This window comes from Xyrauchen texanus, chromosome 40, assembly GCF_025860055.1.
Source record: "Xyrauchen texanus isolate HMW12.3.18 chromosome 40, RBS_HiC_50CHRs, whole genome shotgun sequence".
Taxonomy (NCBI): domain Eukaryota; kingdom Metazoa; phylum Chordata; class Actinopteri; order Cypriniformes; family Catostomidae; genus Xyrauchen; species Xyrauchen texanus.
Genome location: NC_068315.1, coordinates 16,511,587 through 16,530,090, shown reverse-complemented (window position 1 = coordinate 16,530,090; position 18,504 = coordinate 16,511,587). Strand labels below are relative to the sequence as shown.

Sequence of the window (18,504 nt, the reverse complement as noted above, 5' to 3'; positions counted from 1 at the left end):
CATTGCTTAAATCATTTAATAAATGAAATTTATTTATTTTTGGAAAACCACGACGATAGACCACTGCTAATCAGGCAGCACATAGACAGCACTATCACGTGACGCCTGTTATTTTTGACAGCACTGTTCAGAATGGGCTAATCACAAGCAAGTGTTACTTGAGGATTTAAAACATATATATTTTATAGATACTGCTGTGGTGGATTTAGCTAGTAAGAATCCTTGCAACTATCAGTGTTAATTACAATTTACTCTCCAGAGTGAAACATTTTTAAAGTTTTGAATGATTTGAAAGCAGATCAATAGAGGATTCAGTTTTGTGAACCGTCTAGTGCCCCCTTCAGTAAAGAAATCTTTGCTTCTCACAAAATAGGTTATTTCTGACAACATGTGTGTCAATATCAAAATATGTATACAAACATGTCTCTTGACTTTTTTTAGTCATGGAAAAGCTTTCAAATAGCGAAAATAAATAATTAAATTTGATATGAAATGGCTTGAATATGTTTTGCAAATTTGTTTTAGAAAATATATATATGAAATTGTTAATTGCCTGAAATAAATCCTTGTTCCCTTCAGCTGGTACACCACTTCTATGACATTTAAAGTTATTTGTTTATTTATTTTGTACTTATTTTAAATAAAAGCATTAGTGGAAGGCCGAACAAGTGTGCAAAAAAGCTAAATAAAATCATTAATAATAATTTATTCATAATGTTTGTCCTTTGATTTCATGTTATTGGTTTTATCAACATGAAATATATATATATTTTTATGTTTTAAAATTTAAATATAAAATACAAAAAGTTGTGGAAAATAATTAAGGTCAAAGTTCAGAGGCTGCGTAAAGATGCATATAGTTATTTTTCCCAGCATATTAAAAAGTTATTAATTCACATTTTAACTAATATTTTCACTCAAAAATATTTGGTGTTGTACCCCACTGAGCCCTCAAAATATGGTGGTGTAACCCATTTAACTCTTGTTAGTGTTAACTTAGTGTTAACTTGCTTTGTTCGTGAAACAAAATTAAATAATAAAAGAAAGAACACAGGCAAGTTGTCCTTTTATGAATAAAAATTAACATTTTACAAAATATTTACCCTCAGCATTTTTTGGCTAAAACAGTTCCACACATAAATCTGTTGTGTGACTTTAGAAAACATGGAACACAGCACAGGAGTTTACGGACTACTGTTTATGGACCCAGTTATTCACTTTTGTTGGAAAGAGAAGTGCATTTTAAGGTAGCACACTACAATTGCACATCAATTTCATCATGAATGAACCAAGAATTGTTACTGTGAGAATATGTAGTTAATGATGCTCATTGTTGTACAAAAATAATTTGTTTTAATGACAGCTTATTGAAAACAAATAAAAATGTTCTTGAAAAGTCCTTGAAAGTCCTTGAATTTAACTTTGAAGCATCTGTACGAACCATGTATATAATGCTATCCATAATCAATTAATCCAAGAGGCAGACATTTGTTGTTCAACTGTTTTTTCACTTGGTATTGTCTTGTTGGGTCTTGGACACATGGGGTTGGAGGATGGGCTGCTGATAGCCTATATCTGGTCTGCTGGGGGCCACCTGTTGTTGGGCAAGTAGTCTTGCTTTACTGGCCCTCAATATGTCAAAGTTGTGTGAAAGAGAGGGGAGAGATCATTTGTAAAACGTGTAAGCCAGAAAATGGGTGGACAGGATTTTTTTGGAGCTCGCAGGAGCAGCCTCCCTCTGGTAAGCCCCAAAAGATATTTGTGCATTTCTCACCTTTTTTTCTTGTGATATTATGATTTGAGCCTGACCGATATGGGATTTTTTGAGACCGATTTTAGAAGTGGAAACTTCACAGATTACCGATATTGTGGCCGATATAGTTAATTTTTGAGCTGGAATGAAAACAGACCTTTTTCTATGTGGATTGTTCACCGATTTTGCACCAATATGACTATGCAAATGTGCTCTGAAGGCTGCTTACTTAAATATTTTTATCAAAGAATATTTGACATTTATTATTATGTGTTGTCACAAATTCTAGAAATGAACACTGAGAAAATAAATAATAAATACAAATACAATAAATAGCTCAAAAAGCATCAGTACCGTATGTTCAGTATCAGTCAGTTGCTGACCATTAAAATAAATAATACATTTAAATAAAATATATAGCTAAATAAACATCAGTAGAAGTATCAGTCAAATGCTGACTATATTAATACTGCCTGTCAATTATTGGCTTGTTGTAAAACAAGAAGCATTTACACCTGGTGTGAGAGGTAAAAAGCGGTAGTGCTGTTACACCGTATTCTGCTATACAAGTTATGGGGAAACTTTCAACAATGGAAAACCAGACTTTTAAATATTAAATTTTATAAATGCAATGACTGGAATTGTTCAGTTGAAGGGGGTACCAAACTGTGAATCCTGAAAAACAGTTTGGTGAATACATGTTTATACATTATCTTCCACTCAGATGGAAAGCAATGAAAGTAGCTACATGGTAAGCTAGTTAGCTATAAGCATGTTGTCACGGAGAGTAAAAGATGGACATTATTTACTTTCCAGCATTGCGTCTCACCAACTAGGCAACAGTGTGGCATGAAATCCAGACTCAACAGACACAATCCACCACCGCACCGTTGTCTGCTGAGCTGCAAATAGATGCTATGATGTTTACCTTTCAATCTGCTACATAACTGACTGCACTGACAAACTATAGCTGGCTAACAGCAAACAGATATGAGTGACATGGTTGTCAGGGACAGGGTTAATGTTATATTCGTTGTATTGAAAAAGAAAAATGGTCATTTTTTATTAATTTCCATGTATGTATTTCACAAGCTATTTAGCAACTTACCATGAAGACACCACTTAACTGTGCAGAGCCAGCTCTGTAAACAATAGAGTCGGAGCACACTCTGCTGGACAAACTACATAATGACACCAATTATAAAGCATTGTTTTCTCCATTTATATGTTCTGAAAAAAGTTTCCACATCTGTGCATATCAGTAAACATGTACGCAGATACTGATATATCGGTGAAAGGCTAATACGATGTATGTGGTCAAAAACGCTTATGACCACATCACATTTGATGTGTAAAAGCTAATCCATCCTGTGTGCGTCCTGGCAGCAGCGAAGCACCACCCCTCACTTGTCAGTCAACCACTGCACTAAAACAAGTGTTTAAACTTTGCTGGTTATGAGTGGTTTAAAAGGAAATAACTGTCTGATCGAAAACATTTTAAAGTGGAAATATACGCAAGCATGAGAACTTCACAGATCTTCTTCAGTGTGTCTGAAATCAACATGTAGAGACCCTTATAAGAAGATTAGAATGCATTTCATTTGCATCTGGGATGATAAATAAATTATTTTCGGAATTTGTTGTGGTGTATTATCATGCAGTAACTATCTGACATAGTGATTGATGTCATGGAACAGAGTCCCTCCCCTCCAAATCTGAACACAAGTGATCACTGGAGACATTTAAGCAACCAGGTGTGAACAGTGATTTTTCTCACCTGGCCACCTGTGATCAGATCACCCGAGACGCATCTTAATGTGTAAACGGGGTCTATAGTCAGAATGTTAGTGTTTTGGTAATCAACTTTCAGGAATCATTTTAACGCTTAAATGCTTCAAGATTCATAACGTAAAATGTTGATGCTCCATGCCATTTGTGTACATTTTAGGTATTTTTGTTGGTAGGTACCAGGCTACAGTAGGCGTTTTCTGTTTCAAAAGACTCTTTGAAGTGGTTAGTCTTGGCTTACAACTTCACTTTAACGGCATGACTCTCCTTTATTATTGCAATCCTAGCTTATTGGAATCAGGTCTGTCTACTGTCTGTCTCTCTCTCTCGTCATCATCGCCTGCCTACGAGTTGAGCCTCATCTGCGCTGTCATTAAAATGCAGAACGCGCTTCTCGTGAAGCCGGTTTCTATCTCCTCGTGTGCACAAACTGACATCCTCACAGATCCAGGTTTAGATGCGTGCCGGACCCTTGGATGCCGCCATTCCCCTCACACACCGTTCCCTTGGTAAGACATGCCACCAGAGAAGCTGCCACCCCTCGCGTCCCGGAGGGGAGCCTGTGGCTGTCGGACCCCACCCACATCCTGGACCATCCTATGCACATTAACCATGCCTACACAACCCATTCACCTTAAGTTTTTCCCTTTTTGGACATTTTCTGTTTATTCTTTTCAATAAACTCATTGTAAACCCACTGTGTCTGTCTCTTGCTCACATCAGAAAGTCACAATTGCATCACTGATATATTTGCTTTGAATCCCAGAGAGAACGGACTCAAAGAATTGTTTGAAACTGTGTGTGCCATGTGTACACATGCCCATGATGGTTTCCCTCTCCATCTCTTCAGTGGTATTCTTTGCGATGGGTCACATTTGAGTGTATGGTTAATCGGATTTCCATGGTTACTGCTGAAACTGCTTTGACAGAGGATTTTTCCTATGATTGACTAACATTTCTGAAACGCAATGATCCTAGCTAATGTCTTAAATGACGACTTAAGGTGTAAGAAGCTTTTGTTTCCAAGAACAAACTGGATTTCTGTCACCTATACAGTTATCGGAATTGTCACCTCAAGGACATGGCAATATCCTCAGTGACACACTTAACATAGATAAAAATAATTATAAAGAGAATGTGTTTTATTAATACATAAAGAAACTTGTTTGGCTTGTGAGAGCTCTCAGAAGCTCTCAAATACATCTGATCACCTCTTGAAACCTGATTTGTTTTTAAAAACCAGTTAATTATACAGAATTTTGTTAAGTCTTATATACAGATGCTGTGATGCAATAGTATGTTGTGTATTAGTATAGTGTGTAATTTTATATTTAATAATAGTTACAATCTAGCCTTTAAATTGCGCTCATTTGACCGTATCGGTGCAAGACATTTTTGGACTTCTTTTGAACTCCCTTGTCTTCTTGCTCTCTTCTCTCACTAGTCTCAGAATTAAGGAAACGTTTTGAGAGTCTAAGCACAAACCAGATTTGGGACATGAACAGGTGAGAAGAAACTACATAAAATCATGATAGTGGAGACTAATCTGAAAAAGTGTTTATACGCTTGGGAACAATTTTTTTTTTTTTTTTTTTATATATGTGTTTTACCATTTATATATTGTCTATTTTGCCAGATTAAGAATACAGATTTGTATCCTGGTCAATATTCTCCTCTGCCACTCCTGTTCATAGGAAAGAGCGAATTGCACGGCGTCTGGAGGGTATTGAAAGTGAAGTTCTCCAAAATCTCCCAAGTTGTCCTGGTCTAGTGACCAATCGGCTGCTAGAGGAGGACACTCCAAGATACACCCGTGCAGCAGACACCTGCGACCCCTCCACAGGTCAGAAATGTGCTAAATATTTTTACACTTTGATTAGATTTGTCCACTTATCTATAACACTTATTATCTTTTTTTTTTTTAAATATAATTAAATGGTGTTTATTAACAAATTTGTTAGTTAGTTTGTTAGTGAGTGGATCTCTCTTATTGCAGTTGCTCTTCAGCACTATGGCATTACAGATCCAAACTTCACAGATCTGCACAAAGCATACGTACAATCCAGAAACCATACCGTATACTCAGAGTCTGCCTACAGTTCTGGCTCAACTCATGTAGCAGAGCTGGACTCTAAAGCTGAACGGATTGCCCGCTACAAGGCCGAACGTCGACGACAGCTAGCAGATCGCTACGGTATCTCTCTGGATCAGGAGACTGAGACCGACTATACCACTCGCTACTCCAGAACCTCTAGAGAGCCTGTTGGGTCAGACCGACAACACAGGATAAAGGTGGAAGGGGAGGAGGTGGGGCATAATGTTTACACCTCTAGCCCTCCTGTAGATAGGGCCAGCTCACACACTTGCACAGATCAAGAGTACAGCCGAGAACGTACAGACTCCTTGTCTGAACGTGAGAGGATGATGAATCTAGAGAACCAAAGGAGGGCACAGGAGAGGGATAGATCGCATGGAGGTGGAGGGGTTGCACCAGACCCATCTGCAGCATATATGGATGTGTCTGGGTCTGCCATGGTCCCAGGGAGAGAACCAGGGATGATTGGGATTCACAGCTCACCCATTGGAGGCAGAAGTGCAGCAATGCCATCTCCCAAACAGGGAGCATCTCCTGGTGATCTGTTTATTGAGCAGCAAGCTCAAAACATCCTGCACAGACATGGGTGAGTCTGCAGATCACAATAGCTGTTTCTTTCCATCAGCATCTGTCTTTCTCTCTCTTGCTCTGTGTCTTAAAGTCACAAGATAGTGTCCTCCTCACTCTGTAGTTATGTCTTAATATATCAGTCCCTTTCTTGGAAAGAATGTTGGCCTTTATTACTCTCTCACAGGTATTTTTTGCAGAATTTGGCTCAAAAACGTAGGAGTATTTCTGCCAGTCCCTAAAGATGGGTGGGCTCTGCTCAGTATGACACATTGTCCATTAGCCTTGACCTTTAATTCACAAGGTTGTCTTTTTTTTTTTTTTTTTTTTTTTTTTTGGCAGCTGTTAATGATATATTATGGGTCATTGCTCTATTGAGACACATTTGAACTAAAGTGTTGGCCAAATTAAGCAGCAAAGGATTCCATATGAATTAAAATTCCTAACATCAAGATTTACAAGCCAAGCCAGAAATTATATAAATCAGTATGATAAAAAAAGTATATCCAGGAAATACCCAGTGCACACCCATAATGTCAGTATAAATACTGAATGATTAGTTAGTTAATGTAAACAGTTGAGGCCTTTAAACTCCAATTCCCAGCAGGATAAGCTCAATTTTCATAACTTATCTGAGGCCCTGCTTTACATCAGGCTGTTGTCTGCAGGAACCTGCTTTCAGATTGTGTGCATATTTTTATCCCCCTTTTTTAATGAATTGCTTTTTTCCCTCTGTGCATAAATGCTCATTGAGTGGTTCACTCTCTTGGGTGTTTCTCAACACATTTAGCTCCCATAGCCAATCAGCCAATAAATGGTCACTCCTGACTGATTCAGAAGGAGACACCCTCTCTTCAATCAACTGGCCTTCCAGGTACTTTCCTTTTGGGATTTATGGGTGTGTTTGACACCTTTCCCTTAACGGTGGTCCCACCTAACCTCATGGCCCTCTCTCAAACCATCATTTGTTGTGTCCTTTAAAACCTCATTGCTGGAATACAAGAATAACAATGCAATTAGATACTTGTGTTTTCTGTAGTTTCTCGACTGTGACCATCGGCATGAAATCTGGTTACATTTGCAGCTTATATTGATTATATGATGGCAAAATGCTGCGATTTTATTAAATAAGTGCATGTGTGGATGTGACAGCCCATTTTCTACACAGCTAATAAAAAGATGACCTGTCTATAATGATGACACGTGAGATGAGAGGAGCGCTGCAGCTCGAGTGTCTGATAGAAACACAGATCACAGCATGGTGATATCTTTATTTCATCCTTAATTAAGCTTCAAATAATACGGGAGCATGACATGTAAATAAGCACAAACTCCAAAATTGTCATTCTCTGTGCGGTCAGAGCTGCTTCAACCAGTCGCGGAAGAGACCCAACCTGAGCAGGAGAGATTTAAAATTCCACCGACTGATGCACACTAACACGGAGACGCTCGTCTCTCACCACCGCTGTCTGCAGCTTGCAACGTCAACATCATGAGATCATCATGATAAGATCAATCTTGTGTGAAAAATAACACTAAAATTACAACAATTATATACAGTGAGGAAAATAAGTATTTGAACTATTTTGCAAGTTCTCCCACTTAGAAATCATGGAGGGGTCTGAAATTGTCATCGTAGGTGCATGTCCACTGTGAGAAACATAATCTAAAAAAAAAAATCCAGAAATCACAATGTATGATTTTTTAACTATTTATTTGTATGATACAGCTGCAAATAAGTATTTGAACACCTGAGAAAATCAGTGTTAATATTTGGTACAGTAGCCTTTGTTTGCAATTACAGAGGTCAAACGTTTCCTGTAGATTTTCACCAGGTTTGCACACACTGCAGGAGGGATTTTGGCCCACTCCTCAACACAGATCTTCTCTAGATCAGTCAGGTTTCTGGGCTGTCGCTGAGAAACACGGAGTTTGAGCTCCCTCCAAAGATTCTCTATTGGGTTTAGGTCTGGAGACTGGTTAGGCCACGCCAGAACCTTGATATGCTTCTTACAGAGCCACTCCTTGGTTATCCTGGCTGTGTGCTTCGGGTCATTGTCATGTTGGAAGACCCAGCCTCGACCCATCTTCAATGCTCTAACTGAGGGAAGGAGGTTGTTCCCCAAAATCTCGCAATACATGGCCCCGGTCATCCTCTCCTTAATACAGTGCAGTTGCCCTGTCCCATGTGCAGAAAAACACCCCCAAAGCATGATGCTACCACCCCCATGCTTCACAGTAGGGATGGTGTTCTTGGGATGGTACTCATCATTCTTCTTCCTCCAAACACGGTTAGTGGAATTATGACCAAAATGTTATATTTTGGTCTCATCTGACTCACATGACTTTCTCCCATGACTCCTCTGGATCATCCAAATGGTCATTGGCAAACTTAAGACGGGCCTTGACATGTGCTGGTTTAAGCAGGGGAACCTTCCGTGCCATGCATGATTTCAAACCATGACGTCTTAGTGTATTACCAACAGTAACCTTGGAAACGGTGGTCCCAGCTCTTTTCAGGTCATTGACCAGCTGCTCCCGTGTAGTTCTGGGCTGATTTCTCACCTTTCTTAGGATCATTGAGACCCCACGAGGTGAGATCTTGCATGGAGCCCCAGTCCGAGGGAGAATGACAGTCATGTTTAGCTTCTTCCATTTTCTAATGATTGCTCCAACAGTGGACCTTTTTTCACCAAGCTGCTTGGCAATTTCCTCGTAGCCCTTTCCAGCCTTCTGGAGGTGTACAATTTTGTCTCTAGTGTCTTTGGACAGCTCTTTGGTCTTGGCCATGTTAGTAGTTGGATTCTTACTGATTGTATGGGGTGGACAGGTGTCTTTATGCAGCTAACAACCTCAAACAGGTGCATCTAATTTAGGATAATAAATGGAGTGGAGGTGGACATTTTAAAGGCAGACTAACAGGTCTTTGAGGGTCAGAATTCTAGCTGATAGACAGGTGTTCAAATACTTATTTGCAGCTGTATCATACAAATAAATAGTTAAAAAATCATACATTGTGATTTTTGGAGTTTTCTTTTTAGATTATGTCTCTCACAGTGGACATGCACCTACGATGACAATTTCAGACCCCTCCATGATTTCCAAGTGGGAGAACTTGCAAAATAGAAGGGTGTTCAAATACTTATTTTCCTCACTGTGTATATATATATATATAATATCATATCATATTTAGTCAACCTTATCATATTTATATTTATTGTTTTTAGTCATTTTGTTTGACAAAGTCTGGACATTTTTTATGTAGTTTAGTCAATGAAAACTATTGACATTTGAGTCATATTTTAGTAACGTTTAGTCATATTGATATTTTAGTCACTGAACACTGTAAATGTGTGTGTATGTATGTATGTATGTATATGTATATATATATATATATATATATAGGTTTTGGATAGACAAGATTGACAAATGCTTATCAATAATACTCTTATGGCTAAAATGTTTACAGTGTTCAGTGACTAAAATATCAATATGACTAAACGTTACTAAAATATGACTCAAATGTCAACAGTTTTCATTGACTAAAACTACATCAAAAATGTCCAGACTTTGTCAAACAAAATGACTAAAAACAATAAATATGATAAGGTTGACTAAATATGATAAAAACTAAAAAGGACATTTGACACAGGATTAAGACTGATTTAAAAAAAAAAAAAACAGCTGGCAAAATTAACACTGTTTACAGCTCATAAATTCTAAAAGCTCTCTCTGAATACTAGTTATCTTTTATTGTGTTTCACTTATAAATTCATGAAACACAAACAGAAGAAAAAACAGCAGATGCTCCCAATTGAGACAATTTCTTTAATGGACATGACTCAAAATACAATGCGATATGATGCATGAATATTAAAATAATCTTGGATAAAATGTGACACTACCTCAGACGTTGACGCGGCTCGCAGTTACATTTTTGAAGAGGTGTACGTCAGGCTACGCCGTAACCCCCGTAGCTAAGCATAGCCTATAACGTAGGTTCGACACGGTATAAATTATATATAAAAAAGTTTAAATCAGCCTTTAGGGGCAGGTACAGTATATAATGGCTTGTGTGTATATATACTTGTGTGTGTGTGTGTGTGTGTGTGTGTGTGTGTGTATATATACTTGTGTACAAAAGTTTGGAATAATGTACAGATTTTGCTCTTATGGAAAGAAATTGGTACTTTTATTCACCAAAGTGTCATTCAACTGATCACAATGTATAGTCAGGACATTAATAATGTGAAAAATTATTATTACAGTTTATAATATATTTATATTTTCTCCCCAATTTGGAATGCCCAATTCCCAATGCGCTCTAATTCCTCATGGTGTCGTAGTTGCCTCCGCGTCTGAGACCCTAAATCAGTGCATCTTATGGCTTGAGTGCATTACTCCGGAGACTATTCTCCACGGCATCCACGCACAACTCACCATGCACCCCACCGAGAGTGAGAACAACATTATAGCGACCAAGACGAGGTAAACCCAATGTGACACTACCCACCTTTGCAAACGGGCCAATTGGTTGCTTGGGAAGCCTGACTGGAGTCACTCAGCACGCCCTGGATTCAAACTTCCGACTCCAGGTGTGGTAGTCGGCGTCTTTACTTGCTGAGCTACCCAGGCCCCCATGTTCAGAACTTAAGCTACTCATCAAAATATCCTCCACATGCAGCAATGACAGCTTTGCAGATCCTTGGCATTCTAGCTGTCAATTTGTCCAGATACTCGGGTGACATTTCACCCCACACTTCCTGTAGCCATAGATGTGGCTGTCTTGTTGGGCACTTCTCACGCACCTTACAGTCTATCTGATCCCACAAAAGCTCAGTGGGGTTAAAATCCATAACACTCTTTTCCAATTATCTGTTGTCCAATGTCTGTGTTTCTTTGCCCACTCTAACCTTTTCTTTTTGTTTTTAAAAGTGTATTTTTCTTTGCAATTCTTCCCATAAGTCCTGCACCCCTGAGTCTTCTCTTTACTGTTGTACATGAAACTGGTGTTGAGCGGGTAGAATTCAATGAAGCTGTCAGCTGAGGACATGTGAGGCGTCTATTTCTCAAATTAGAGTCTCTGATGTACTTATCCTCTTGTTTAAGTTGTACATCTGGCCTTCCACATCTCTGTATGTCCTTGTTAGAGCCAGTTATCCTTTGTCTTTGAAGACTGTAGTGTACACCTTTGCATGAAATCTTCAGTTTTCAGTAGCCTTCATTCCTCAAAACAATGATTTACTTTTCTTTTTTTTTTTTTTTTTTTAACCTAATATTGACCTTAAAACATGCCAGTCTATTGCATATTGTGGCAACTCAAAAACAAACACAAAGACTATATTAAGCTTCATTGAATGAACCAAATACCTTTCAGCTGTGTTTGAGATAATGGCAAGTGATTTTCTAGTACCAAATTAGCAATATAGCATGATTACTCAAGGATAAGGTGTTGGAGTGATGGCTGCTGGAAATGGGGCCTGATTAGATTTGATCAAAAATTACTTTTTTCAAATAGTGATGTGTTGTTTTTTAACATCAGTAATGTCCTGACTATACTTTATGATCAGCCGAATGACACTTTGGTGAATTAAAGTACCAATTTCCTTCCGAAACAGCAAAATCTGTACATTACTCCAAACATTTGGCTGCCAGTGTATATACAATAATGGGGTAATATCCTGTTTTATTTGCAAAGTACCTCAAAGAAAATGCCTGAATATCTTTAAAAAAAAATACAATACCCTGTGCCTCGCAAACTTTGTTGAATCCAGCAACTGTTAAATCCAGTAATCATTGTAGCGCACTGGTAGACTTGTAGACAGACAGTCCTTGAGCGTGCAAAGTCCCAACCAGGGGTACATAATTCTTATAAAAAAATGTATTACAATTAAAAGTAAGAATAAATAAAATAATAAAATAAATTAATGTATAAAGATTTTTATTGTAATATTGACATCATTTCAAATAACAGATGGTGCTTTAGATAAATTAATCAAATTATAGGGGTTCAGCTGACAAAAAAATTTGGAACCCCTACCTTATTCAATCAGATAGTTTGGAACCAGCAAGGTAGAGAGCTCAGGGTGTGGTTTTTAGCTGGGCCCATCATCTTCATAACAAAATGGCCATCCTAGCACACATTTCTACCACCTGTGTCACACTTATATTGAGTGCTATGAGTTTGAATTGGTTCCTGTCATTGCCATTTACATTTAGTCCTTTTCCACCATCTGGCCGAATGGTTTTGAGCACAGGGAGTAATGGTTCCAGTAGCATTTCCAATTGAGCACAGTCTGGTATGGTATGATTACAAAAAGTTCCAGGTGGATTTTTATTTGCGTTGTTAGCTAACCATACACAGAGACAGGAGAAGCATGCTGGTGGAACTGCTTTAGTGACATAGCGACTTAAGATTGGTTACTTGCTCAGTCAGTCCATTCTAATCCTGATTTATAGCACCACAGTGGCAAAAGAAACTATAGCAATGCCAACGAGCCTAGATCGGAACAGAACGGCACTGTTCTGCAACAGGCACTGTTTGACCTGATGATGGAAAAGTGGCTTTTAACTTTTGCTAATATACTTTAATAGTCACAGTCCACTCTGCAGTGTTGTGTTCGTGTGCGTGTGTGTGTCATTTATCCTATTGTCCTCTTTGTTTGTGCATTTTCATTACGTGGCTCATGTCAGTTAAATCAAGTGTGACTTGTTTGACTTTGGGTACTGTGCTGGAAGAGAAAATTGTGGAGCTATGAGCCACCAAGCTCGACAAGAAGGTAAACACAGATAATTCTGCCTGCATTTGCTCAATATCCCAAATGGAGAGTGTGATAACTTGATTAGTCATGCAAAAACATTTTCTGGAAATCATTTCACTGGTGAATTGTTCCAAAGTTTTCTCTCTACTTTCCCCTCTCCCATTCCCTCTTTTTCTCCCTATCACTTCAGATTTTTTGAATACTATAGTAGTCTTGTGGTCTCTGCTGACTTCAACAAACCCAAACATAGATAAAGAGTATTATAGAGAGAGATGGAACAAGAAGTATGGCATTTACATTATGGGGATTTCACCCAATCCTTCTTACTTGAGTCAACAGAGAGTTTAACTTGCATTAAACTAGTGTTATCAATTAAATTGAAGTGTAAAATGTCCTTTTGTTAGTTATTTTTTCCACTTGTTCTCTTAATTATCAATTGTGTCTGCTGGAATGTAGATGCTCCATCTTTCACTAGCACAATACTTTTTTATCACCTGCTGTAAATTTGCATTTAAAGTTAACTTGAAATCAAAATTGTGCCCAATTACTTTCTTAATACATGTTCCTTGCCTTTTCATGAACGATTCATCCGTATAAGTTATTATGAAAATATGTGGCTGATGTCAGTGGACCATCATATTTTTGCAACCAAAGGAGAGAACAAGAAAATAATTGTCAACAGACAACAGGAATTGACAGGAAAGGAATTTACTTTTTACCTTTCCTCTTGTAAAGAAACAGGCATTCCTCAAAAGCCCACGTACATAAGGGAAGTTTTTAGTTTTACATCATTGTTAGTGCAATAACCGCAAAAGGGTTTGGATGAGATTCTTGTGCAATCTGCCTCCCTCTGCTGAGCTCTTGGTTTGTTTTGCTGAGTCTGACCTGAAGCAAAAGACCCAGTCATCAAAAATTAAGCTAGTTTATCAGCAAACCTCTCTCACTCAGACCCAGTGCTAGCATTAAAGGAAACGCTGTGAAGTGTGAAATTAGCTGGATGTTAAGGATGCAGCTATTTTGGAGAAGCGGACATTATTTATCATAATGCTTAAATTGGTTTGAGGATTTTTTTTTCCACAAATCACAAATGTATTTTTGTAGAATCAACAAAAAGCAGATTTTCAGTCAATTGTCATCTGAAAATCTGACAATTTTTCTTAATGGTTTGGTAACAACCCCTATTCTGAGATTGTTTCAATATGGTTCAACTGGTTTGTCATGGTTAATGCGTTCAGTGTGTGCAATATTTGTTCACATGTTTCTACTTATGTTCACTGAAAATATGGTATTAGTGTTTCAGTGGATTTTATTCCAAACATTTTCAAGGTAGCTTTTTGACCACATTATAATAGAACAAACCATAGTGAGATGCTTCAACTGGGTTTCTGGCTTAAAGGTTTGTTTTGGTTGGATCAGAACTCTCTATCACTTCCAGGCCCTTGAAATACTTCTATTATGTTTGTTGTTTTTTTCTTTCTTTTGCAGAGTCAGTGAATCTCTAATTCTTTTCCCTTTAAATGAGTGTTAACCCTTTTCTCTTCTCCTGAAGAATCCGAGTTAGGGAGAGAATGGTCCGTGAAGAGCCTTTACCAAGGAGTCCAAAGATGGGCTCCACAAAAGAGGGGCCTGCAAACAACCAATTTCTGCAATCATACCCTCGATATCATCCTCACACTCTGACACTCCCAGACGCTCCAGTCAAACAACGACTTACCAATGCAAGGCAAGAGGAACGTCACGATCCTGGGTACCATAGCTACTTTTCTATGGGCAGTGAACCTTTTTCAAGGCATAAACAGGAGAATGAGGAGCTTGCAGAAGTAGAGTGTAAGAGGGAGGGACAGCACGATGTGAGGACGGAGGATCTCCTGCGGAGCAGAAAGGCTGTTTTACCCTCTGAGATTCTATGGAAAAAGAACAGCTCAGAAGACCTACACCATGGATGTGCTGAGAGTGTGGAGGCAAGCCTGAGCATCACTGGGCATGGAAGGAAAGGTGTTGTAGATGACCCCAGAGGGTTTTGTGGAGGTCGGTCAAGGCGTGATGTGTACACGGAGCATGTATCCCGACTTCAGGCTGCAGAAGCTTTGCATGCCAGAGCTAGAGAGGGCCAAAAGAGGGCTGATGCTATCCTCAGTCATCGACAGTCTGGCTATGCCCCATTCCAAACCTCTACCCAAACCCCTGCTGCATTCTCCAGTAGAAGATGTGTTCCAGGTTCATCTAAACCCCTCACTCATTCAATGTTTGATGCTGGAAATGTCCAAATGACTGTTCCTCCACAGAACCTCATCCAGGAGCCAATCAGAGAGGCTGATCTTCAGGAAAAAGTGCCCAATATGGAACACCTATCACATGACACCAGGGTTTCAGTGGCCCAGCTCCGCCACACCTACCTGGAAAGTGTTTCAAGCCCCCGGAAAACCGAACTGTAGGTGGTGGTACATTATCGTCTTTTCGACTTACTAACCGGTCTAACGCTGCAGTTCATCTAACTAATCTAACTGCTTGGAGAATGAAATTAAGGAAAAAATTGCCACTTTATGTAAGAATCACTCAGAGTTCCATCAAATCTTCCTTCAGCTATTATGCTCTTGGATATATTCAGCTGAGCTTGTCTAGTGCACATACTGTACTTTGTCATTAATAATTAACCATTTCTCTTCTGTCTAACCTTGGCTAAGCTTGGTATTATTAAACTTGTCTTTCTGTATGTAGATTGCTGCTGTGTTTACCAATTTTGCTGACAGACAAGTGCAACCATTCTTAATTGTTTTTTTGATGTTTGTAGGGTCTCATTAGTTTACTTAACACAATTTAAGGATGCCAAAGATAATTAAGCACTTTCCAGTTTGACAATGAGTTTATCCTGTTTATCTCTCACACCCACACAACTCCATTCATCCTTGAATGTTGCTTCATTCAATCATTCTTTGTGACGTACTGTAACAGGGCAGAGGGGTTGCCTGCAATTACAGAAGTACCCTGGAGAAATGAGAGAGGCAGAGATCAGTCATCTCGTCGCCCTCTGCGGTATATATGTCCCTCTGAAAGTAGAAAGACTTCCGAGAGGTTTAGAACTCAGCCGATCACATCAGCTGAACGTGAACATTCTGACCGGTATGGCTTTGAGTAGACTCATGCACGGTATTGTGGAGTGCAAATTACAATTACACAAAGCTGATGATAACCCAGGATAGTTTGTGAGTGACACCTCTGAGGATTAGAAATGTACTCTTTCTAACTGCACTGTAATTCCAAATGCACTGATTACTTAATACTAGTTAGATTTTCCTTCACTGTATAATTCTGCCATTTTACTAATTTACAAACAGCATGTTTTCTTTTGTAGTGGATTCTAATCCAAAGATTTGGTCAGTGGTTTCTATGAAAGGTTCTTTGTTTTTTCCCTCCTGTGGCATGTGGCAAACTGTAATTCCTTTTAACGCTATGGAATAAGCTGTTCTGATTTTGCCTTTTCTGCGTATTCCCACCAAAGCATTTTGCCTCTGTGTTTCTTTCCTTTTCCATCAATTTCTCAATCCTAAATTTGCAATTTGTCCATTTACTGTCACAGTCTTTGTTCAAATCAGCTGGTTGACCTAATTGTTATCCAAGCTTGACCAGTCTGACTTTGGATTGTTACTGTTCTTTGAAATTTCAACTTTTGCATCTTTTAGGTCTTGTCGAAGCCCTGAACCACCGAGCCCAGAAGGTAAGTTGCAGATATTTTGCATACACAAACTTTAAAGATAGCATGTCTTCATTGTGTAATTTTAGAATGGAAAGTTACTTTTGCACAGAAGGTATAATTGATGTTTAATTTCAAATAAGGTCTTTAGATGCTCTTTAAAAGAACACAGTGCTGAATTGCAAGGTGGTTGGATGCAACTTTCTATAGACCTTTTTTTAAGTCAAACATTTGCATCTGTTTCAAATCTTTGCACTACAGTAGTGTGGCATAAACCACCACCTTTATAAACTGACAAGTTCTCTTGAAATCACATGCATTAAGTTATTATCAGTTTGACTGAGCTGGGAATAAGAAGAAAAACTTATGGAGATGTGCACTGTGACCTTAAGCACAGTTAACTGTGCTGTTTTCCTGAGTATCTGAATGCTCCAGAGAGCAATAGACTTAGTTTTTAGGGCATCTGTATCCCTATGTAAGCTAGAAGCTTTTCTTTTCAGTTCTATGTGTATGGAATCTAATTTTGTTCTTGTGCTGACTAATACAAACATGTTACTTTAACATGTAAGACCATAACAAAATATGTGAAATTGTACAGTAAAAGTATAATATTATGTAGTCTATAGACCACTTTGCAAACAGATTGATATAGTATACAAATTGCATTCTGTAATAATTGTTTGGCAATGCTCTTGTGCTTTTTTTTTTTAATTTTATTTCTGCTCCTCAATTCTGCTTGTTACAGTATCGACCATTGGTTGTAAATGTCCTTTACAACCAATGAGTGTAGAAAGTAGTGGGGTATCTTTCAGAGAACATTCTCAATAGAGGATTGCACAACTCTATGATCTAACCTGTCTGCACACATGTCGCATAATTTGCTCATGTTTGCAGATTAGTCAGAGTAGAGAAGGAGAAATGCATTTTGTGTCTGTGAAGGCTTCTGAATCATTCTTGTTGCTCTTTTTGTTTCTTTGTGTTTTTCCAGTGGATGAAGAGAAGATGGATGATAGAGCTAAACTGAGTGTGGCTGCCAAGCGCTCTCTCTTCAGGGTACGATGTGCCTGAGTGTGTCTGTGGCTCTGTTCTCTAGTGAGATGCCTCACTGTCTACATACCACGCTGAAAAGACCAGCTGAACCAGCATGCAATTCCCATGCTGCTTCACACTGGTTTATTCTTGACAGTGCCGGTTTGATGGTGGATCACCATAGCCATGTAGTTAGCTTAGCTAGTGTAGCAGTTCAACCAGTATGGTTTTCCTGGTAATGCTTAGAAGTCTTGCTGGTTAAGCTAGTCTAAAAGCCTTGTTGGAAAACCAGCATACCATGTTGTGTACCAGTGTTTAAAGTGCATTATTCTGGTGACCAGTTATGCTGTGGTTTTTTTTTTTCCAGCAGGGTAAGCCTTCCAAGGCAGTATCCTAACTGAAATGGAACATCATAAGTGACTGTTTTACATGTGTGCAACTCTTTTAGTAGTCACTCACATGCCATGAAATGGCACTTTTCACATAAATCGCACAAAAGACCTGACTAATTCTCAGTTTATTAAAATAGAGTCTAGCATTAGCATGTTTGCTAATCTAATCTAAAACTGTGCCCTGATAAGCACAACATGCATAGCACACACATATTGAGGGAAGTTTCTAAGTTGATTAAGAAGTATTTTCAATTGTAACTTTTCAGCACTGAATAAATTATTACGGAATATAATTAATGGATACATTTCGACCGCTTTCGGCAACTTGTATTAACATTTTCACCATGCTTGTTGCAATGCAAGCTGCAGTTTTGCAGTATATTCTGTGAATTTGCCAAAATGAGGTATCTGCTGTTTGTAACCGCTTT

At 38.5% G+C, this 18,504-nt stretch overlaps 1 protein-coding gene across 3 annotated transcripts in view; it reads left to right on the top strand.

Moving 5' to 3' along the window:
* LOC127633284 (supervillin-like) overlaps positions 1-18,504 on the top strand; it is a 77,623-nt gene that overhangs the window by 21,708 nt on the left and 37,411 nt on the right. For all 3 annotated transcript variants that reach the window (XM_052112279.1, XM_052112280.1, XM_052112278.1), the window contains exons 4-11: positions 4,986-5,046; positions 5,236-5,384; positions 5,538-6,222; positions 6,994-7,077; positions 14,514-15,395; positions 15,917-16,084; positions 16,645-16,679; positions 17,644-17,708. In XM_052112279.1, the coding sequence (XP_051968239.1) occupies positions 4,986-5,046; positions 5,236-5,384; positions 5,538-6,222; positions 6,994-7,077; positions 14,514-15,395; positions 15,917-16,084; positions 16,645-16,679; positions 17,644-17,708 (2,129 nt within the window). The remainder of the gene's footprint in view (positions 1-4,985; positions 5,047-5,235; positions 5,385-5,537; positions 6,223-6,993; positions 7,078-14,513; positions 15,396-15,916; positions 16,085-16,644; positions 16,680-17,643; positions 17,709-18,504) is intronic.